The 24,631-nt window shown below is 39.3% G+C and overlaps 1 protein-coding gene across 8 annotated transcripts in view; it reads right to left on the bottom strand.

Moving 5' to 3' along the window:
- Positions 1-24,631, bottom strand: part of CTNND2 (catenin delta 2) — an 888,692-nt gene that overhangs the window by 354,193 nt on the left and 509,868 nt on the right. For all 8 annotated transcript variants that reach the window (XM_070519868.1, XM_044779487.2, XM_070519864.1 and 5 more), the window contains 2 exons: positions 12,825-13,019; positions 1,748-2,003 (listed from right to left, as the gene is read on the bottom strand). In XM_070519868.1, coding sequence (XP_070375969.1) covers positions 1,748-2,003; positions 12,825-13,019 — 451 coding nt within the window. The remainder of the gene's footprint in view (positions 1-1,747; positions 2,004-12,824; positions 13,020-24,631) is intronic.

The raw sequence follows: 24,631 nt of genomic DNA, 5'->3' as shown, positions 1-24,631 counted from the left end.
TAACATAATGAACTTCTAATTCACTTAGTACTAATCTTCATATAAATTTTACACATACAAAAGATTAGTGGCCAATATTCTCTTACTCATTCTAACATTTCTTATTCCTGTTTCTCTTTTTTAGTTTATATTGGGCCCTCAATAAATACAAGTGACATAATCCATAACTTGAAAAGGCAAAAGCCATGATAATATACTGAAAGAAGAAAAAAGGTTATAAAAGTGACAGTAATATAAAATAGAACAGATATGCCATTTTATAAAATAAAATGCATGTAAAACACAGTATAAAATAAAGAAGCTAAACTGCAGCTAGAGAAACATAAATTTGGTTTCTTATTAAGCCAAATTCCCCTAATATGAAAATTTAAAACCTTTCCATTGGAGATAAAACATTTATCTTCAAATTAATTATACAATGTTAAATAAAGCAATACCAATTCAATTATACTTTTTTCTATTTAGCATTTCTTAAGAGTTTACTATTATTCCATTTCTATGTTTTCAGTGGCATGTCAAGAAAAAATATTTAAAAATAGAGAGCGTTCAGGTGTTATCTGAAGAACATTCTATGAAGAACATTCTATGCACACTTGCCAAGATCCTTAAAGATTTGGGGCAGGACCAAGACTAGAGAGATTGCAGTTGAGATTGAAAACTTACATAAGCAGGATGTTGCACAATGTAAAAGAAGTACACTTATTTCTAGTAGTTAACAGTGAGCACTTATTAAAATTCATCTTTACAATGGAGGGTCTACCAAGTATAATATTTATCATGGATTTTTCAAATGTGTCTGAATTGTGCTAAAGTAGCTATCTCAAAGAATACCATAAAATGGTCCATTTTGACTTTTACGTTTGTTCAAGTGATTTCTTTTTATGAAAGAATCTATGCAAACCCCTCAATATAGTACATATGCACTTGCATGCTCTATCAGAGAAAATTCCTTGAGACGAATTTTAAGTACCCCACCAGAGTCAAGTCACACGGCCTGCTATAAAGAAATACCAGCAATCTGACATATCTATAGTATTCACAGATGCAGATATGTATTTATGGGCCTCTATCCACATGAATCAAATGGCTATGAATAAAACATCATTTAACTCTACAGGAATTCAATTTTAACTTCAGAAGGAGAGCATCACGGACTCCCTTGCTACTTCTGAAAAAAGAAAGTAAAAAAGAAACACATCTCAATAATAAAATTTCTTCCATACATTATGCTTCAGTTTTTATCAATGCCTAAACGACTTCAACCTAATGTTTATTTCCAGACGCAGAAAAAGGAAGGTAATATCGATTTTCTAAATTTTCAATTTTCAGTGTAACCAGTAAGTGCACTACTTTACACTCTGACAAATAGAAACAGACGTGGTGACAAAGCATGCTTCCATTGAGACAATAAAATACTCAGACTGTGATATTTGAGGTCAAATGATAGAACCCTCATCCTCAGTTTCTATTGCATTAAAGAGAGCTGTTCTACATCTTAGTAAATAGCTGAAACCGCAAGCACCTACAGATGTTCTGATCAAAGGATTACCTTTATTGTTGGCTGTTGAACCACAGAAGATACTAGGAATCCAAGATCAATACCCGCATTCCAAATTAAACAAAAGATAATAAAACCCAACCAAAGTCAATCCTTTTGATACTCAGCCAGAGACATGAAGGCAACAATGTGATGGAAAGAAATAATGTCATAACAATGCCTGGTTAGAAGAAAAAGGTTTGTACCCACCTGGGATCTTTCTGAATGCTATCAATGGATGGGGATCTGGCCAAGGTGCCTTCGGGCGGGAGAGCAGGGCCGGATTTGCTGTATGGAGACTCAGCAGAGGGACAATACTGCAGCTGTCGGTAGGGGTCTGCGTAATTGGAGGCTGGGCCGGCGGCGTAGCTGGCCCTCTGGAAGGTGGCCGCGGCGGCATTCTGCGGGCCATGCTGGCTGCCTGTGCGCTGCAAGGGGACGGAGTCGACACCGGGGGAAGATGGGGCTACGACAGGAAAGTAGGGACAAAGCAAAAAATTGAGGACCTGCTCACAGAAACGGTTAACCAGGTCTAGGCAGGGGGAAAAATTACACACATAACAAAAAAAAAAAGGGTTTGAAAGAATAAAAAAATACTCTGTCATATTTGAACCAATATATTCAACGTTATCCAGTAAAATGATAATTAGCATGCTATTTCAGAAATAAACCTTTCAGTCATGGTGGAACATGCATCTGTGTTTATTGCTTACCAACATCCAAGACAAGATTTGTTAATCTGAAATGTGAAACTAAAACCCAGAAGAAATATAGGGAATATTTTATAAGGAATCACAGTTACTTCTTTATTGTTCAAGTGGAGAAAATTCAGGGAGTGTTTGCACAGGTGATGTTACATTAACTTTATTAAGGGTGTACAATAAATTTAGTAATGTAGTTAATTTTTCCGAATAAAAGAAAATAAGAAAAATCGAGAGGGAGTGTGTACATGGGGTGGAGGCGGAGAGAGGTGGGGCTCATATTTCCATAATTAGCACCAGAGCATTAGACACAGGGCTGTTCTAGTTCCTATACAGAACTCCCTAAAGATTTTTATATGCCTCTTTTTCAAAGAAAACTGTCACAGCAACAAATGAATTTGGTGAAGGGTAGGCGTGCGGCAGAAGCTGACGACCAGCCTAACTGCAATGCAGACAAAATAACGAGCTGACTTGACTTTTCCAGGAGTATTTGTATCTTTCCAATATCTCTAAATGGCTTTGAGAAGAATTTACACTAGTTACTACCATCAGTTTGACTATTTCCAAACAGAAGTTCAATTTTTTTGTTTCCTTCCTGGGATCTTTTTAGTTATTTCATGTCGTCATTTTTATCTGGTTCTCAAAAATATTTCACATCTAAGGTTTAGCTGACACATCCAATGAAAAATAGCATCTCTCCTATTATTAGAATATGACTAGTTATTAACTGTTGCAACAAATGTTAGCCATGATCAATGTTAGCACATTTACTTTCTGGCATTGTAGCCCAGAATATATCCAACATACGGCCAGTGTCTAGAAACAGCCATTTACACCAAGCGGGATTTACAGGGAATAAGGCTCAATTATAAACTATGCTCCACAACTTCTGAGTACTTCTCAGTGGATGACGATAAAGCTTATTTTATCCTCTCTCACATTAAGGGACAAACCAAACACAAAAGAAATCAAGTCACATTGAGAAAACAATTTTTGAAAGAAGTTAATAAAATCGTATCAAAATGACAAAAAAGTTGCAAAGTGAAATGGAGAAATACATTCTAACACTGAGAGCTGATTTTTAATTAAGAGTTCAGAGCCTCTCATTTTCAATGAACTTTCAATACTTAATATTCATAACCAAAGTTATGAGAATAGGCACTGTGACATATTGAAAATTAGAAAATACTTAAGAAAAACTTTCTAAACAAAAAGTGCGTATGTTCCCAGAGGAGCAGTATTCTGAAATGACGAGGGTTGCTCTGATGGATCCAACAGAAAACGATTAGATTAGACCGAGAAACATAAAGTTCACAAACAGGAACTCTGTCTTATGTCTTTATGCAATTTCTGGAGGATTTATATTTTCTCCAAAATATCACAAACATGTCTAATTAAAATTAACATTTTAAAATTTATGAACAATATGCTTAATATTATGGGGACAGGAGTTTAAAATCTAAGACAGGCATAACCTTGCTCTTGGAAAAAGAAATGCAGAGAAGTAAACAAATTTCATTTTCTAGAAGAGTTGTGATAAGTGAGCCAGTAAATCCAGGGCCAGAGGCAAAAACTAAGCACACCTGACATTTTTCAGATAAACGCGTTTTTTGGTTCCGGAAACTAAATTTCTACATTTAAGCTTGCTAAAAATGCTTACTACTATCAGAAAAAAAAATTCTTTTCTAGACCAGGTTATTCCTTATTAACATAATCAATACAGTGACTAACAGGAAGGGAGGACAACATGGCACAGATCAGGAAATAATATTGAAAACTAAAGAAACATACTTATTTAAAAAATCTCAATAGGATAGGTGAGGCAAACAACAAGAGTAGCCACATCAAAAACTCTCAAAAGACCAAAAATGAAAAGAGAATATAATGGAGGAGCTTAAGAAAAACACTCCCAGCAGCAGACAAAAAAGGGAGATTGGGTCAAAATGCGCAAATGGATGTGAAAGGCAGTTAATTAAGCAGAAATAGGAAGGCAGCAGCCTAGTATATGAGGAGAAAGAAGAGGTGGAGGAAAGTCTGTGAATGTTATTAGCCTGTATTTTATATTGCATATTATCAGATAATACTCAGTATAATATTATCCGTATTTTACTTTGGCCATTTTTTTTGAAATATCATGGAACTCAGTCACAGTTTGGCTTCAAGTTAGAGAACTGCATTCACATTTGGGCCTTTGGTCAATTTTTGGTATTGGACGAGTTACTGAGCTCTCTAAGTTCCAGTTTCCTGAATGCAAGGTGAAGAGAACAAAATGGCCTCATGAGATCATTGTTTGCTTTAAATGAATGAGAAGTATTAAATATCTAATATGCAGAAAACGTTAAACAAATGAGCAATTATTATTATTGCCATTAATAATGTTGAAATCAACTCAGATTAGAAAAAGGGATGGTACGTACAGCACTGGGATAAAAGACCCTTGCCACTAGGTATCAGACTTTATACCTCCGGTAAGTGCTTTATTTGTGTGAACTCTTATTTCCTCCAACAGCCCTATAGGAGAGTAAACACGTCATTCTCACTTTACAGATGGGAAACTGAGGCACAGAGAGATTACATAACTTGCCAGAGTTTGCCTAACCATCCAGTAGAGAAGGAATTCAAGCCCTTGCATGCTGCTTCCAGAGTTTATGCTTACAACCACCACTGCAAACTGGACTGGGTTTAAGACCTTAAAGATGCATATTACTGAATTACCTAAACAGTGAAAAAATGTAAAAAAATGGTGAGACCTAAAATTAAGAGATGTCTACTAAAAATACAAAGAGGAATTTAAAACTTGAGTATCATATTGAAAAAAATTATTACAAATTGCGGTGTTAACTAATTTACACCGTTTCTCATTAAATTAAATCTATTGAGATGCAGAAAAAATATACAGAAAAATTCTTTATGCAAAAAAATCTAGGTTTGTTCATTTTTAGGGAAATCAAAGAAGAAGGATACATGTAGTTATCTTAATTTTATTTTAATGTGTTTGAGTCTCAGTTTAATCAGCCATATCACTAAGTTAAGGAAAAAAGAGGGTGGGCTGTGAAACTTAAGATGGGTGAACAACTTCCAGAAAGATCATACTAAAAAAATCACAACTACGTTTGTGGAACTTGATGAGTGGCCCTCCAGAAGTCTCATTCCTGAATCTATAGCTTAACTTCTTTTAGGTCACAATAAATAGGATATCTGATGAAAATTTCCAAATACAAAATCAGAATTCAAATTGGTACTGTCAAATTGAAATAAAGACTGATCAATGTAATGAAAATAATGTAAAATACCAATGTAAATGGGGAGAAAAATACAGTATATTAAAGGATAGGTTAAAGATCACCTAGAAAAAAGTGTGTGAGAATCTAATGGATTGCAAACTAACCATCTGGAATGTAACAATGTAATGCCTTATATTTTTTTAAGTACGACATAAAAAAATGACTCCAACACGTAAAGATTAAATGTCCCCATTTTGCCTTGCCTGTTCAGACCTTGGTGTGATGTATGCAAACCACAGCTCTCCATTAGTGTGGAGAGGCCAATATGGGTCACACTCTTAAAAAACTTCCCCTTCTTACCATTTCCCCCTCAATTTCTGTCCTGTTATACATTTTCTCTTATTTGAGTTTTAGAGCTCAGTTGAGCAAATTGCCCGCCTTGTAGGATTCCTCCATTCAAGTGAACCTTCTTATGGCAAAAATTTGAAGTGGAAGGTGCTTCATCAGCTCTGTAAACACTCCTCTCTTTCCTCACCTGCTCTGCAAACAGCCCCTGCTCCCCTCAAGAAGCTCTTAGAACTCAATGAACCATACTGCTGGTCCCTTTGGGAGATTTTAAAAGTAGCCTCTTCAGCAGTTGACTTGATACTTCACCCGACATCTATGCTGTTCACGAAATTATCTGTTTCTTGCAGCGTTACACAAATAAAGGTCTAGTGTGTAAAGGAAAAAAAAGATGTTTTATGTGTTACATTTGTTTGAAAGAGGTGAACAGGTAGCCTGTCAAAGTCAAACATTCCACTTTGATGATGACAGATGGTTACATGCATTATTTACTGACAATGGAAAAAAGGGGGAAGAGAATAAAATATGAGAATCTGGCACATGAAGAAACTTGGAGGGGGGAATATAAAGTAGGATTCGACAAGAGGAAGAAAAAACATTTATTTTTGTTTTTGTATTATTTATCTTTGCTTTTATGTATATTTGTATATAGAGAAATATGAAAACAAAATACATTCACATGTCACATAAATACAAAATAAGCATACGACAAGCGAATTAAATAATATTCCCAAAACAAAGATAGCTTAGGGGACAATGGGTCCGAGAACATGGGCTACACACTCAAAGAGAGTTCGACTCTATTATTTTAGGGATGAGGAACTTTTAGCACCCAATCCACTGTATTCCCAACAGTACTATCATCTACAACTGAACTGTCAAGGTCTTCCAATTTTTTGCACTCTGCCCAGTTTTCTGTTTTCCTCAGTCTGCCCATGCTAAACTCAATGGAAAAAAAATTCAATAAAAAATAATCTTTTATCTTCATTTACAATTATCTTTCTGGGGAGAGGCATTTAATGCAGGATTTCCAGCAGTCATGGAATCATTATTATTGGCGTTGATGTTAATTATTGGTGTTGCGGTTGATGTTTTACTTTGATTGACATTGATATTGACTTTTATCAGTGAACTATTCTACTAGCAAACACTCTTGTCTTCCTTCAGCTGTAACTAGATTTTTCATTTACCGCATTTTAGGTAAATTGATATAGGTAAGCATCTGGAAAGCGCTTCTTCGTCTTAAGATGATATTTACCATTGGGCTCATTAAAAATTTCCAATTGGGCAATAATATGCCCCTAACTTTTTAGACTTAAAAAAGGCAAAATCTTTAAGAGGTTCTGGAGCATCTGATTGGACTTAACTCTAATGGGAGCAGTCAGTTTTACAGTTGGAAGTAACAGCATTTAATAAGTAATAAACTGCTAATATTCCACATTTTTGTGGACTCAAATGATGATTTTAATTGAAAATGTTATTTATATATTATTGAAGAATAGTAACAAAATTTTATGAATATGAAGGGTCTATGTAATCCCTCTATAACTTTATTAAGCACTGGCTATTATTGCAGAGAATTAAGTTTTTTTAAAATACTTTCTGAATTCATGTGGATATTTTCACCACAATCTTTTTTCTTTTTATGTTGCAATACTTGGCAATCTCATAAAGATATTTAGTAGGTTTTCTCCTTGTGATGCACCTACGATAATTCATTCTTTATTATAAGCTGACACATTGATCATGAAAGCTTGTTTACTCCCCTCACTTAGAGTCACATTTATCCAAGAGGAAATCCATGTGACTATCATCACAGCTGACGTTGGCCATTTTCACTAGATTAGAAAGATGTATTTGGGTGGTGTCAGAGTCAAGTGTTTGTGTTAATGAAATGACTCCTAAGTCGACAGTCACGGGTACGTTTGAGTTTGAAATAAAAATTCCTGTTATTTAGTTTCTGCTTAATGGACTTTACCATAAGCAACTCCATGAGGATCACGTAGTCCTTGTCTGGCTGTGCTCTTTACTGTGTAAGCTCTGGTTTTGACAAGCCTTATCCTAGATGAAAGGTATGTTTTATTTAAACAGACACTCTAGTGAAAAGTGTGCCTCTTTAAATTTTCATTGTGCAAGAAGGAAAGTCCGAGACGTTGTGTTGATCGTCCTATAAAAGCAGGTGAGGCTATGCACGCCATCGTCCCACTTGCTGGCCTGCCTTTTCTGCAACAATTCACAGGATCCTGCCTCCTGCCCAGGGAGAGAGCACTGACAGTGTCTCTCTCTTTATCTCCCTCTCATTTACTGGCTCCACAAGAAAGGAGCAACTGTCACGTCTGCTGAGAGGGAACTCTCTGGGGAGCCCTGTTGACCAGTGACCATTGCTGATTCAATAAGTGGCCCTTTTACCTTCTCTCAGGCTGCCGGATCTTTGGGGCTGTGTGCTGGCTTCTGTCTCAATCCTGTCCTCAGGAACATGGGCACCTGCTCCCCTTTCTCACTGCCTCCCTACTAAGAGGATATCTGGGCCCAAGGAGGCTGGCGGGCCATCCTCAGAGCCCGCTCCCTTCTGCTTGGCCTGGATTGGGGAAAGGTCTGTGGTTCTTGTCTTGCAGTGGCTGGGGTGCACGAACTGTTGGAGTTAGATCTGGGGTGGGGTCAGAAGACCCTCTGCAGACCATGTTCTCTGGTACAGCCGGGACCGACAGAGTGCGGCTCAGCTGAAGAAAATCCTATCGATTTTCCATGTGAGTGGGGACTGGTCTGTATGTTTCACCATCCACAAGCCTGGAGCAGAAGAGATGTGAGGAGTAGGATTTTTGCACCCTGATCCTCCAACACATACATGAATGTACATAAATACACGGACCTAAGTATGGTTAGGTAGCTTTTTGGTTTTGGAGAACCTAGAGGATCTTTTTGAATACCCAAAGGTCGACTGTGTCCCCCTCTGAGCTGGTGTCTGAGTTTAAAATAGTCTTCATAATAAAGTCATGTGAGTAAGTGGCTTACCATGGCAGCCGAGAAGGAGAAAAGGAGAAGGAAGGCCGAGAGGAGGGATGGAAAGAGATGGTGGTAGGTTTTGCCTAATGGGAAAAGCTAACTGAGACATCCCCTCTGGTGGGGAAGCGCAGGCAGCTTTGACATGGCTCATCTTCAGTGTCTACAGCTGTTTCCTGGTCTCTGTGCAGTCATCTCCCTGTGTATCTCCCAGCTCTAGAACAGTCCGTTACTCAGGATAGCCTTAGTGGTGTTTGGGGGCAAAGGAGGTCCAGGGATAGTGTCAGGACAGGACCGAGCAGGGCAGGCAGAGGAGAGCGGCCGCAGAGCCAAGAGTAATGCCCGGGACCCCAAGCTGGTAGGGAACACAGCTGCAGCACTGAATGACCAAGGGTGGACATGCATGAAAAACACACAACTCCGCATGCCCCCCTCCCTGCCAAGAAACTAGAGTAAGGCTGCCTTGGGCGGCGAAGGGCAGATTGTGTATAGTACAATCTTGAATTACATGTTACCTAGGAAAGAAAAGACAGTATGTGCTGTTTAGTGTTTCCAACAATATTCTGTCTTCAATTTTGTCTGGAATATTCAGTTAGCCCTAAGATACTTCCTTCCATTACCATTTAATTTTTCATATGTATGTCCTTTTCTGAAACTAAACTGAGCATGCACGAGGGCAAGAAGTAGATTTTAAGTTTCTTTGGATCTGCCAGTGCATCTAGCACATGGTGTGTCTTCAACAGATATTATTTGATTAAGAGAACATAGAAAACCACAAAGTTCTATAGATGAAAATGGATGTATATTTATTTTGTTTTTAAATGATGATTTTTACAAATGCAGGGTCAACCAAGATGACTGTTAAGAACTCAGATTCCAGGGCAAGATTGCTTGGGTGTGAAAGGTTTAAAGACTGGCTCCATAAAACCTATGTGACGTTGGGCTGATTACTCAACGTCTCTGTGACTCAGTGTTCTGATCTGTAAAGTGAGCATCATAATAGCACCTCCTTCATAGGGTGGTTCTGGGGATTTGTAAATATACTCAAAGCATTAGGAACAGTCCCTGAAAGTAATGACATGCTATTTGCTTCTGTCATCCTCTCTCACCTCCTTGATACTCTGGCACCATCTAGGAATCCCCTAATTGTTCAGGCAAGTACGCTTGTCTTCCTTCTCAAGTGTTGAGTCTTGAAGAGGGGCAGCTAGCCTACCATTCTCTCGCCCCACTCCCTGGGCATATCATCTGGAAATGCTTTAGGGATCAAACTGAAGGAGGTCCTGCCAGTGACCAGTTACTTGAAGGTAGAGAGATAAGACTGGTTGCTCAAGTCATGTCAGCCGACAATCTGAGCCGAGAGCCAGTGGGCCCTGAATCCCTCAAGTCTAAAAGACTTCATAACAACCTGTCTTATTCTCCCAAGGAATTAAGGTATTTGCTCTGGCCCTGGATGCCTCTTAAACATCTCTACCAGTGGTCTCCAGTGTGGGGTGTGTACAACACTGGGGATGTCAAAAATGACCCCCAGACATGGGAAAGCAATGTTGGAATGTTTCTTTATGTCAGTGTTTAATCTTGGCTTTTATTTGATATAATTTAATAATATTGTATAATACGTATATAATTTATAAGCAAAAGATAGATACCCATATTAAAGACATTTTCTCAAACATATGGGTTCTGATAGCAACAGCTCCTGGAGTTGCAGGATAAGCTGGGGAAGTGCAAGGATTTTAAATGAAATGGATTAAGTGTAGAAATGGGGAGGAAGCTGGGTGGGTGCAGGGGAGAGAGAGGCTTGTGGCTTTATGCTTAGGAGCTGGAGAGAGGTGGCTTCTTGGACCTGTCATTCCAAAAGACCATCCACACACTTCTGGAGATTTCCGCAGTGTTGAGTAAATCAGCCCATTTCCTCAAAAGGGCCTCAAGTTCAAAGGTGCAAGCAGGGTGGGGTCTTGGACATCTGGATGTCACAACCTTAGCAGATCTCTGCCAGGGCAGAGATGACCATTACTGGGAAAAGCCAGGCAAACAGATTTTCCCCTTTGAAGCATTTAGAGGACACTGGTGCCTTCCCTCATAAAGAGGGGCAAAAGAAAAACGCTGGCTCATTCATTTGGCACAGTTCTCCACTGATGGCTTAGAGCAGGGGTAGGCAAACTTTTCCCGTAAAGGGCCAGAGAGGAAACATTCTCAGCTTTACCAACAATATGGTCTCTGTCACAACTACTCAACCTGATCACTGACGTGGGAAAGCAGCTACAGATGATACATAAGTGAATGGGTGTGGCTGTATTCCAATCACTTTATTTATGGACACTGAAATTTGACTTTCATATCATTTTTAATTATCACAAAACATTATCCATCATTTGATGGTATACCATTTAAAAACACAGCAATGCTTCTCAGCTCATGAGCGCTACTAAAACAGGATGTGGCCCATGAGCCACAGTTTGCAGACCTCCAGCTTAGAGAAGACCCTACATTTCACTTTTTTTTTCCAAGTGTGAGCATCTTTGCCTGTCTTAATTTGATATAGATGAATGAAGTTTTTTTCTTATCATAGCTCATTTTTCGTTAAATCCCCAGAAGTTTACTAATAAGAGATAATTCTAAGGGCAGATGAATATGGAACAGAGAATCAACATAATCCCTTTTCTTGTCGGTTTTTATTCAGATTAGACATTGAACAACGTCACTAAGGTTGTTATCTTTGTCTTCATAAGAGGTACATGGAAATAAAATTACTCTAGTTAGTAACAGGCAACAAACTAAATCTTAAAATAGCCCAACCTCAGACAGGAGTGGATCTAGCAGGATGCAGGCGAGAGATATTCTGATAGAACAATAAATGGGTATTCTTTCTCATCTAAACCAAGATGTGTATTATTAACATCGGATGGCATTTACGATGTCCAAAATAAAATAAAGAGTATTTTGTGCCTTTCTTCCTATGATTCAGGGAAATATTGAAATGTAAATATCAATAATCAACTATGAAAGCAACTTAGCTTGCCCGGATTTCAAAACGTGTAATTTAGTATCATAATGCAGTTTAACAAAATTGCTATGACCCACTTCGTGGTTAGTAGAAGTTACATGTGTCTGAGGATGTACAGCTCTGAGTGCCAAGTTCTGGACTAGAGCTTCAGCTTTCCCACGCCTCAGCCTCTGTCCAGGGTAACACATACCATTAGAAATGAAGGAGCGAGCAGCATAAAATTTTCTAAGTTTACTTAGCAATAGGAGGCTTTATAATAAGTGCAATTCTCAACATCTTTTTAATTATATCAATTTTACAGTTAAGATAAGTGTTCTCTAGTACATTTAATCATGACATTTGACCAGTTATTTTGCAAATGGCTACATATTCTGGAAAACACTTGTCTTCATGCAGCCTGTGGTAGTGTTCAATGCAAAATATATATTTAATCCTGGAGAGCTACACAGTTGATTGAGCCATATGCAATTGTCAACATTCGACCTTTAAATGATAATTTCATATAATTCAGCTGAATAGTGTGTATGAAATATATTTTCAGTTTGCCTTACAAAATATGCTACATTTTTAGTAAATATGTCTTTTCCCCAAGCTTGCCAAATAGGTAGACTATATCATTAAAAAATCTTACTAGCATTAGATATATGCCTATGTCTGGAATAATGACTGTGCTTCCTTGAGGTACTTACATTCATTGAATACTTTAATAACCACGTACAGAAAATTAGTACTGCTTCCTTCAATTTGCCTGTTTGAGAAAATAAGCGTACAACCCCATTGTACTTCTTTCATTTACAATACAGCCAGGTAGCTAAACTGGAGTCATGTTTGGTTACTTTCATCATCATCACAGACACTAATGATAGAAGCAGATCATAATGCTTGTGAGGAGAGAGGACAAGCACACGTGCACACACACACACATACACACAGACACACTCCCCTTTTATGAGGGAGTGTTATTTAAGCGCCCAAGCAGCCCCGCCTCACTGGGTGGGGTCCTGAATACACACCTGTGCTCGTGCGGTAGGTGCCTGTGTGTGCTGGCGGCAGAGGGTCCCCCTGGCTCTGGCTGAGACTCCTCATAGGGGGCTTCTGATAGACGCGGTCTTCATAGATGGGGTCTATGTGGTGCTCTGGGGACTGCAGGGCCCGCAGCTCCGGGCCCAGGTGGCCGTGCTGGCTGCTATACGAGGCCCGGGACCCAGCTGAAATAAATAACAGGGGACATTAAGACCTGACCAACATTCCAACAGAATTTGTTTTTTCAAAAACACATTCAAATTTTTTTTGGACAGAAATGTGGAAATCTGCAGAAAATCAAATGAATAACATGAAATGGCAGCAGTATGTCAAGCTAATCAGCTTATCGGCATCACCCAGCTGCCTTGCTTTGCTCCCAAACCTGATCTTATAAGGATGATAATGATTCTGAGACAAATCCACACTGAACAGGGCCAGTGAAACATCATTTTTCTACGCCTAACAAATGTAGCTGGCTTCCTCACTAAAAGAATCAGGTGGACAAAACTAAAAACCTCTTATTATCCCATAGTCTTTGCACCTTAAATTTTACAGTGGAAATTATTATTTAAAATGATGAGCAAATGAATAAGCCATGACAGCAAGCCATCTTGATGTTGTTCCTGAAAAGTGAATCAGAATTTGTTCTCATCAGGACTTTTTCCCTGTACAATGAATGAACCAAGATGTTCTGACTTACCACAGCCTAAATCCCTGAGAGAAGCAAATTTCAAAGAAAAAGGTTTTCAAGTTACATTTTCCTTTACACTTACTCTCCAAATTGAAGCACCTGCGTTTAGTCTACCTTCCTCTGAAAAAGGTACAAATGGTGGTCACTAACTGGTTTAATTTAGAAATTGAGGCTACACATCGCTCGCCTTGTAGTATTTGTAAATCTTATTTGTGCCATTTTGGTGCATTGTCTGGGAAGAGCTGTGGCTTTGAAGCTATGCCGTGGCCCAGGGAGCCATGGCAAGTGAGGAAATAGAGTTTTATGAGGGCTAAGAGGTTGAGTTGACACAGAAAAGAAGAGGCTGATGGAGAGACAACATTTCGTCTGAGGTACAGTCAGAACCACAAGAGCAGAAGTGCCAGGAGAGTCATCTCCATGGGAGCAGACAGGGTGGAGGACACCCAGGGACAATGATGGACATGGGGCATCAAGGAGACACGGTTATCTAATGATGGTGAGCAGAGAACACACACAAGAACCAAATGAGGCTACAGCTGATTTTTGGAAAGACCTTTCAGCTAAATCTCCAAAACTAATACCCATGTGACATGCTGGGATTTACATGCTAACCGCCTTGTGAATAGCCCAAATTGGAAGCTCTCCATTCTAGCTGAAAGCAACAAGATTTTGGAACACCTTGATTTTGGTGGTGTTTGTGGACAGCCCAACTCTGTTCTGCTGGTCCAGTGCCTTCACCGGTGGCCACTTTACAGCCAAAATCTTCAATGCTCAATGACTGGGCTGCTTCTTCAGCATTATGTAACTCCAAGGATTTTAATATTCTCATCTAGTATATTTTAGGAAAAAGCTGTTCAAAAGTTTTGAAATTGCCAACAGATGAATAAATGTTTTACTGGTATATTTTATGCAGGCTGCTTTAAATTTAAATAAGCAGAAAACAGAGCATTTGGGAATGACTGGGGCAATGCTGAAATTCTATGAATTCAGTGTTAACAAAAATCACTGAATGTTTTGAGGAAAGGGAAAGAATAGGGCAGGCAAGCTCTTTACCTTTGCCTTTGCTAGTAATTAAATAAATTCTGCTTTAGATAGCATTCAGATGAATGCTAGATCCAAAATAACTGTTTTGCATAATTAGGTTCATTGCATCTGATTTATCAAATGCCAACATCACACTGAATATTATCTCACGCTCATATTTTCCAGGAATATATTTAAGTACGGTATGCTTTGAGTTTCTGCTGTCAATTCTTCCTACTTCTAGAGGTTTTGAAGATATTGCCAAGGACTTACAAGTGTAAAACCAAGGAAATCACCATTATTTCCAAATGTTGCATAGTTAAATAAAAGTTATCCAATCACGGTAGATTTAGAGTTGTAAATTCCTCACCATTCCTTGATTCTGTGCCTCTAAAAACATCCAAGGATGAGCAATAAAGAGACCTGCTGATCTTTTAAGCGATGACGTGACCAGAGGGCAAGCATGAAAATCTTCTTACTACAAGCATTTACTGGGCATGAGGAAATTTTTATTAGTACCATGAGTTAGAAATTAATGACCTAGGATCCAAGCAAGGAGCAAGAACCTTAAGATCTGGTCTACCTCTGTGGATATCAGACTTTCTATGTGCTGATATTAAGAAAAATATGATAATAAAATTATTAAATATTTGAATAGTATACTATACTTTTATTAGCATGCTCTTGATAAAATTATAGGTTCATAATGTTTCCCTGTGGAAAGATTTACGTAGAATATATTTGCATATTTAAGCATTATGCATGGCACTGAATGAGATAAGGCATTTTGAAAGGAGCATTGTTTACACCCCTTTTTATTCATTGTTCTCAGGTTTCAGTTGCTCACGGGGTGGGTGGGCACAGTTATTGGCAAGAGAGACAGAGAGAACTGGGAGAAAGACAGAGTCAAGAATCAAATGTTAAAAATACAACTTCTAGAATTCATGCCTTCTACCATTCTTGCTCAAGAAAGAACGTATCAGATTCATACTAACAAGGCCTATTTTATTTGGGGGAATTTTGAGAAAAAAATTCTCACACAACCTCTTCTGGGAATATGCTCCAAAATTTCATGAGATGGTGTATACATTTGCTGATTCAAAGAAAATGTACTTCTCTTTAGTAGTAATTTTCTTTCACCATTATGGTCTATTTGACAGTGAGTCTTCAGCATTACATTGGACTCATTAGCAAGCATTCACATCTTTAGAAACATTAGTAAGCATTTAGATCATTGCCAGGAACTGGCATTAGTGACCATTCGTAAGTATTTACGGCTTTGCCAGGAACTGGAATGATGTTGCTATAACAAGAAAAAATGCTGGAGACACTTTGACTTTGTCTAAAACGTCACAGATGTCAAGGCCAATGACGCTGGTGGAGAACAATTCTGAGAGCCTCACCTTGACCGAGCTGAGGGTTCAGAACTGCAGCATGACAGAGTACAATGGAAACAAGGATGGGCCAAAGAGAAAAGGGAGAGGGAACCCCACAGGCAGACAGACTGCAGCAATGGTTTTCCCTGCCATTGTGGACATAGGTCAGGAGTATAACGCCTGTGTCTATAAGGCATTTTATGACCAATTTCTAAAACAACGTTTATATCATCCAGCATTAACATTTCAACGCTATCATGTATTTTTGCTCTTCCTACTTCTCCTCTCTACACGACAAAGTTTGAGTCTATAGAACTCAAGCACTGGCAATTTTTATAAATAATGTGTTTCTGAAAATGAGGTTGAAGATTCACATCTGAAACTGAATGCCTGGCTTACAGGCTAAGAGAGGCTACGATGCAGGAGGACTAAAGGGTATTGTAATAGCCCCATGGATGCTCTGTGCAGGCCATGCCTCCTGCAGGTCCCGGAGCCCTGGAGGACTGAGGGGAAACTGCAAATGGATGCAGGACCAGGCCTGACAGCTGCTATATAGGAGCTACCATTTGTCACAGACCTCAGTCCGCTCCTCACTGCTGCTAGGGCTGACTTGAATGGATGCTCAGGTGGCTCGGAACCCAAGTCACTCCTGGCTACACAGCTGTGGTGCTGATGCTGGGAAGAGAGAGGAAAGGGTTCGGTTCTGTGGCAGAGGAGGAGGAATGGGCTCCAGGGGCACAGAGGGGTGGACTGACTGGACCACAGAAGAGGGGAGGGGACACCCTTGCTTCTGTGTAGGCACCTCACTCCAGGGCCACCATTGAAATGAGAAACTCCTATGTAGAAGCTCAAAATCATGGCTTACCATCAAATTCTGCACATGAAAACTGGCTTTAGGAGTGTAGATGTATAATGTTCGATAGTTTGAAGCCCTGGTTTCTTCAAGCGTAAAAGTACAGACAATAATACATGCATTTGCACGGCACGGGATTTTTGGAGGATCAAAATGAGAGAGATCATGTGTGAAAGTGCTCTGCAACTGACAAAGCAACGTAAAAACAGGTGTTCTCGTGTCCTCTGATCTTAGAATCAAGAAATGATGTCATCTCATGAAAATACATCTTTTGATTTGAAAAAACTTTTAAACATAAACTATCAAAAAATCAAAAACATCTTAGATTTAGTTTTTAAATATAAACAGCAAAATTTTTGATAATTTTGTGAAATATTATTGCAAAATGTAAAACTTATAATTCTGTTTTCTTTTCTTAAAAAAAAAAACATTAGTGTTGCTTTTTAATGGATAATTGCAAAGAATGCAATGAATGAATGAATGAAATCCAGAAGGGAAAGAAATACTGAAATGACCAAGAAAAGGTGGAAATCCTTTTTAGAAAGGGATATGGCATAAATTAAACCTGCAAACTGAAGATAACAAACATTTGCTAATCCAGCAGGAAGTCAGCAACAGACCTGAAAGGGGTTCTTGACACGGAAAATCATTATGAAACTGAAAGGCTCCAGTTTTCCCCACTGCCTGGGGAAGTGACACATTTCATGACTACACATGAAATGTGACTCCACATTGTCTCTGGGTCACAGAATCCAAAAGGTTCTGTTTCATTTGACCAGCAGTATGAAACATTTATCATTTTAGACTGATTTCCAAATAAATTTCTATGTACCAGATTTTACATATATTGTTTATATGTCCCAGTTAATTGACAGTGATTGACAGACTCATTCACTTGCCGTATATTTACTTAGTGCCTGGGCAACTTCTAGGAGTTGAAACACCACGGAGTTTAAGAAAGACAAGATCCCTGGCCCTGAAAATAAGTAAGTCATCACTTTTAGGCAGGTATGGAGAAAAGGATACTGAAGAAAAGTAAAGTAGGGTAGACAACATGTCCGGGGAATCTGGTTTTGATACGATGGTCAGGAATGACCTTTTTGAGCATCTTGAGATTTCAGCAGAGGACCTCAGAAGGCCAGAGAAGGAGCCAAACTGGAGGAAGATCCATGTGTTTCTCCGACAGAGGGAACCAGCAGTGAGAGCAACGGCCCTCCGTAGGAGATTCATTTCACGGTATTTATAGGAGGGATTTTATTAGTATCTATTTAGTTCTTACTGTCTTTTAAAAGAAATGCCAGTTATTATATGATTTCTTTATGAGTCCATATTACAAGTGACAGTAAGAACTGAACAAATATTTTTTAAACTTAAAATTTCACCATGACAGTAACCACATTTCTAGCAAAAGGATTTGAAATACTCAACAGATCATACATAACAAACTCATGAGAATTATACCACCAAAGATTCAGCTCAACTATATATATGTTTTTGCACTTGAGTTTTCATTCCTTAGAACATGATTAATTCTCAAATCTTGGTTTATTTCCCCAAAGAATCATCTGGTGGACTCTTTGAAATGCTGATTCCTGGACGCAACCCCCAAAAGATTTGAACTCGGTTTATCCGTGTTGAGGGTGACAATGTGTACCCTTATACCTCATGATTCTACTGCAGGGCTCACCCTGAGAGCCACTCTGTCCCAGATAAAGTAGAGACAGAGGACATAGGCATATTTAAAAGAAAGAACTAGCTAATGTGTTACAACCCTCATCTTATCATTTCTTGCTTTCTTCAAATAATATCATTTACTACCAGGTTATGCCAATTACTTTACTGAATAGAATGAAGCAAAATCATTCTGTTTTTCATTGGGACCCATTCACATTTTTTTATTTCTAAACTGTATAATTTATGACTCTGAATGCAAATTCACTTGCTTTTGCAAAGAAATAAATGTTTGCATGCTTTCATTTGGAAATATCGATATCAGGTTCTTAAGGACATACTGCTATCGATCTGTTCTCTTCAAATTTGAGAGTCCTTTCAAATGCTCATTTGCAAAGAAATGGAGGGAGAAAATGAAGAGCCTAATGACTTAGAGGTCTGTCAGCCAGAACGGGCCGACTCAATGTGTTAGCCAACAGGTAGCTGAGACGACTGCTTTCACTTTTGAGGTAAAGAGCTGTCTTCAGAAGAAGAGCTATAAACTTGTTGTGCTATGAAGGAGAGTCCAAAGGAAAACCTAGGAATTTAGGTTTTCTAAAAACTGTGCAGTCAGTTCATGCATCAATATTGACTAACGAAAATACATCTTTGAAGGGCAAAATGGAACTTGTACAGAGAAGTGCGGCGTCTGGAAAAGAAGCAGACTTTCCCTCGCAAATCCCCACTGCACCTCTTCCTTTGCTCAATACTCTGACTTCAGGGGTATGCTCCCTGCTGAAGTGCCGGCATCACCAAGCCACGTGGCCAGGCAGCACAGCCTGGGCAGGTAGGTAGCCTTCGCTCTGTGACAGTTTATGGCTTTGAAATAGCCATTTTGTGCACTTTGAACCTCTTAAATAGTCTGGCTTGGTATCTGTTATCATAAACTAGAGAGGAAAAAATGATATCAGCAAATAAGCATTTTTAGAAAGTATATGTTAGGAAGGTAACATAATTGTGGGTAACATTATTATATCATAAATGTGTGCTAAGTAAATTGCTAAGAGATGCAAATATTACATCTCAGATCTGAGGAACATCTTGTCATAATAAAGAGTTACATGCTTTATTCTTGAGTTTTGCTTTTGATTCAAATCAAAATTCCAAAATCTACTTCCTACTCCTATGCTAATTCATGAATTAATTTCAGTATTTAAAGGACCCCCCAATACTTCCTGTGTATCCTGAGGCAAATCCTTGCCCAAAGTTTCATTTGCAAATGATCATTAAGTCATTAAACTAGTTTGACATCTTAGGTTGTTATAAATGTTAAAATACATGGACACATTTTCTATATAGGCTATGAGCCATATTTCAGACTGATTTTTGAAGGGAGATTATTAATTCATATATTCCATGACAAAATTGCACTGAAGCCTAGTAATTTCGACACTCCATCTGATGATATAAAATGATTCTATGATAAGTCTGTTTTGGAAAGCAAAAAGCGTCCTCCTGTTTTAACTGTTTCATAGATCCTAGATTTTCAAATATTATACGTACTTAATACAGCTTTGCTGCTATCAAAAATAACTTGAATGCTCACACTGTCTCTGCCAAGGTACAAAATACAGAAAGATTTGCTCCTATAACTTTCTTGATGAGGTTTCCAATGTAACTTATTGTAATTATGAAATCTCACCATACCTTTTACCAAAGGAACACTGTAATCTCTTGGGACTCAAACACTTTCCACTGAGAATAATTTCAAGGCCAAAATCACTTACCAGGACATAGTCAGGATCATAAGATCTTAAACCCTGTAAAAGCACATGCCTCTTATTCTTGTATTTTCTCTCTAACCACAAAGATTTCTTCCCAAGCTGTTAGGAAAACAGGCTTCTTTTGTTCAACTCCTTTTGTGACTGGCAGACATGTGGAAAGTGATGAGACGGTAGTGATGGAGTATAATGAGCAATGTGGAGTCTGACATCTTTGCATTCTTTGGAGGCGTCATTTGCATTTTTGTTTTCAGTCAAAGGTCGTGTGGCTTCTGCATCTACAGTGAAGCGGATGGTGCACTATGTCACAGCTCATGCACAGCTCTAAGTTAAGGAAGAGCCTGTGGAAACCCACCTAAGATGATACTAGTACTAGCAAAACACACTAGGTCAACAGGGCAGTTTGGCACCTGTCCCCAATATTTGCTTCTGGTTTTGTATCTCAGGGCAGGTAGAGAGTGGTTCCGAATGTGCTAGCCATGTACTTCAGCATTTCTCAAAATGCCCTGTGCATGAGTCCCCTGAATAATGTTTAGGTGCTGACTCAGTAGGTTTGGGGAAGGGCCTGGGGTTCTGCATTTTTAACAAGTTCTCAGGCAACGTTGGTGCTGCTGGTCCAGAGACCACCCTTTGAGGAGCCAAGACATACTGGTTTAGCTATGGACATGTTATCTTGGTTGCTAGAGAACTTCACCTTTTGCATCCTTCTGGAGTCCTGGAGACAGACACATCAATGCCTTAATTCTCCCCTGCCTCATTAAGCAAACACGAGTGCCTCAACAAAGGCACAGCTCAAGGGTATAGCTGGACGCTGGCCATGCTGATGGGGCCTCACCAACCTGGGTCCAGCATATGGCTGTGCTGGCCACCACCTGTGAGCACTATATCGGCTGCCACAGGCTGCCCTGGCCAGTGGGTCAGGCTTCAGCATGCAGGCTGCTGCAGAGTGACTGTCCTTAGCTCTAGGTGACTGGACAGTGAGGGGCATGCAAAGGCCTTCGTAAGCAGACTAGCTGGGGCAAGAGTCACTTCTAGGGGAAAAAAAACATCTTTCCATATGCAGGACAGACTTTTTAGATATGTGTTTTTGCAACGTTTTTGTTGCTATCGCTGTGCTTCTTGCTGATTCTGGGGAAGCAGGTATCTATGTTTCCTGTGTTGCCACAGCACATATACACGTAAGGGTTCAGCTCAGTGCTTCTCAACCCTGGGAGAACATGCACAGAGTTCGGGGGAAGACTTTTTAAACAGTACGGATGCCGGGGGCCCAGTCCAGGCCACTGAATCAGGACCTCAGGGGATGGGCCACGAAGGGGAAGAGTTCAAACACTCCCCAGGTGTCACTATAAAGGGACCTGGCTCTGGATGGTTAGGGTCAGGCCTGGTAGATTTGGGGCCCATGTAGGGTCTTGAGGAGCACGTGTCAAGGCTTGGTTCTCAGCAGGCCTATTAAGGCCATAGATTTACAACATCCACAGAAACCTCCAAATTCTCGAATGTGGGGGAACTTCCCCTTGGAGGCAGGTATACTTTCTGAACTTCACAGGAAGGCAGCGATACCTTTGAGAGTAGGAAAAGTAGGACACGGTTTTTGCCCCAGGCTTGCTCTACACTGTGCTGCAATTAACCGCTTGCTGGGAAACTCCCGGGAGTTCACAGTGTAGACATGCAGAGATCGCACGACATTTCCTACCCATCCCAGTCCCCTCATTTCTGTGAGTTTCCAGAAAATGTCTTTGGGCTGGACCAAGTGTGATTTCTGGGAAGGCACATTTGTGAGGGGTAACTGCTCTTGGGCTGGGAGTTGCCTCATTTTCTATATCAGGTGAGGGTGGGGTCATTGTGGTGACAATCCTGTGTCCTGTGAACTCTTAGGAGTCTTCCTAAAAATAACTTCAGTGTAATCACAATCATTCCAGTGAAAGATGGTCCCTGCTAAAGCTGGCGAAAGGACACCCAGAAAGACTCTACCAGGCACCCCAAATAATTGTCACCTGAGGCTGGGTAGAATAAGAAATTGGTGGGGGATGAGCTTGGAATTATAATATCTTTGTACAGAAGGGCAATGCAATTTGATTTTAGACTTGAACTTAAAGTCTTTTGACGTTACCTTGTAAAGAAGTTTAATCTGTGAATGTTAATTTTTACCCGGGAGGGGCCTCCTATTGAAAATCTGCTTCCAATTCCATCTGTCTCCCTGGGAGCAGCTCTTGGCAGCAGCGTGCTGGGTGGAATGGACCAGGAGACTGGCTCACTGCTGTCTTCTCATTGTCCCAGTTAACTACCGAAGCACAGTGATCTATGATTTGGTGCTTTATTAATTAGTGACTCACGAGAGTTTTCAATGGCTAGTCTCATATTCACACAGATACTCTCCTTTATCAACAAGGTGGATAAAATTCGATGAGCATCATTTTATTTCTCTACAGCTGCTTCTCAATACCCCACCACTGCAATGTTCACACAGTACCTTTGGAGTCTGGCTCCCAGAACTAACTGCCATGGGTAATAATGGATATTTCCATGGAAAGAACCTAGAACAAGGTGCTCCTGACCTGTCTTTGTTATATTGAGATACAATGCAGGAAAGACTTTGGCTTCGAGAGACCAGAAGTCTTTGTTCTGCTTTCTGGAATGCTCCTGCTGTAGCAACTAAAGCTAAGTGTTCATTTTTGTGTATGTGGTTTTTGCCCATCAATGGACCACAGATGAAATTCTCAATGTATGGACAAGGAGAAGGGTTTTATCAGACAAAAGTAGGCTTACGTATGCAGTTTTCTTCATAAACTGGCTTAAATATTTTTAAAAATATGTGGACTAAGATAGTTTGCATCTCAGCATCTTAAACACAGGCCTCTTTACTCGGAATGTATTAAATCTATCATAGATAGGCTGTATAAATTCCTTTTCAAAAATTAGATATTTAGCTTCTAAAATGCAAACGTAAAATGTATTCTCTCTGTATCATTTTTCTACTGCTTTCTATGTTTCACCAACACCCACAGAGTGGCCTTGGTGATAATTCCAGAAGAAAAAGATACTATTAACTCTCAACATAATTCACAGGGGGAAAATGGCAAATAAAATGGCAAACAAACCTCTTCACAGATTAGTCATTCTCTATATTTATGTTTTATAAACTTTTTACATCAACATTTTATTAAATTTTCATTATTTTACTCAACATAATATTTGGCACATAAAAAAAGAGTTTGAAAAGAGTAATTATGTTATGTAATAAACAGTTCTGGGAAGCGCTCAAATTTTTCCTTGATTCTTTTCTAGTTAAAAGCTTTAATATTTGTATGTGTGTGTTTTAGAATCCAATTAGTAACTGAATTATATATGCATAATTATTATTTGAATACCAATTATATTTATTGAAATACTAATTCTCTAATATACTGCACCACTGATGAGAGCTATGTATAGTTATAATGCTTCCACTCCATTTTTCATCTGTTGTCTTTATCCAAAGAAGTTACTACTAAACCACCAATTGGTATTGGTTGGTATTGATGTTAGTGATGTTTTTCTAGTACAGAAATTGATTTGTGTTGACTCTTCCAGTGAAAAACAAATATATTTGCTAGAAGGCTGTCAAGGTGAAAGAGCCATGGAGGGGACTGTGGCATTATCTGCTTTCAACCAGCTGAGGTTGAGACCTGAATGAATACTTGTGTGTGCGTGTGTGTATTTTTTCATTCTAAAGGGAAATGTATACAGACTTCCCTTTTCTACATCAATTATTAAAATGAAGCTTACTTCCTAAGGGAGGTTTTGACGTTATCACTTTGTTAGTCCATTCAAGGAGGGCTAAGACTGAAGCCAGAAACCTCAGGAAATGGAGACATCATTCAGCGTTCAGTAAGGGTTGCCCCTCTGTCATGGCAGAGCACCTGCGGGCCCAGGCACCATCTAGGAAGCCAAACAGGAAAAATCAATGCAATCAAGTCTGTTTGAAGATACTTACAGAATATGTACAAATTCAAGGGTCCGCTCAAGTCTACTCAGTAAAAACATTAATGGTTTTCTTTAGGTTCCTTCTGCTGCCAAGTCTCTATCTGCAGGTTCCTGGGCAGGTCCTCAGTAAACAGACACCACAGGATAGGTGTTGTCTGTTCTTAAGATCTCTTACTTCTCTAGAGGTACACCCGGAGAGCTGCTAGCACTACAGGCGAGCCTATGAGATTCCACGCACTGCTCTCTAGGCCTCTATTAATACTGCAACTGAGACCTAAAAAACACAGGAAGCCGCCTTCCAAAGAACTGAGAGGCTCACAGGTGAGGAAGCAGACATGTTATCTTACAGATTTGCAATACCCATTGAACCAAGTCTTTCTGGTCACTTTTTAATGTTTCACTCACTCTGGAGAGAACCTGGTGTCTCTTTGTGTTCATGCCTCTCTCTGTACTAAGGATG

This window comes from Equus asinus, chromosome 10 (assembly GCF_041296235.1).
Source record: "Equus asinus isolate D_3611 breed Donkey chromosome 10, EquAss-T2T_v2, whole genome shotgun sequence".
NCBI lineage: Eukaryota > Metazoa > Chordata > Mammalia > Perissodactyla > Equidae > Equus > Equus asinus.
The sequence above is the reverse complement of the archived record's forward strand: the minus strand, read 5'-3'. Positions and strand labels throughout refer to the sequence as shown.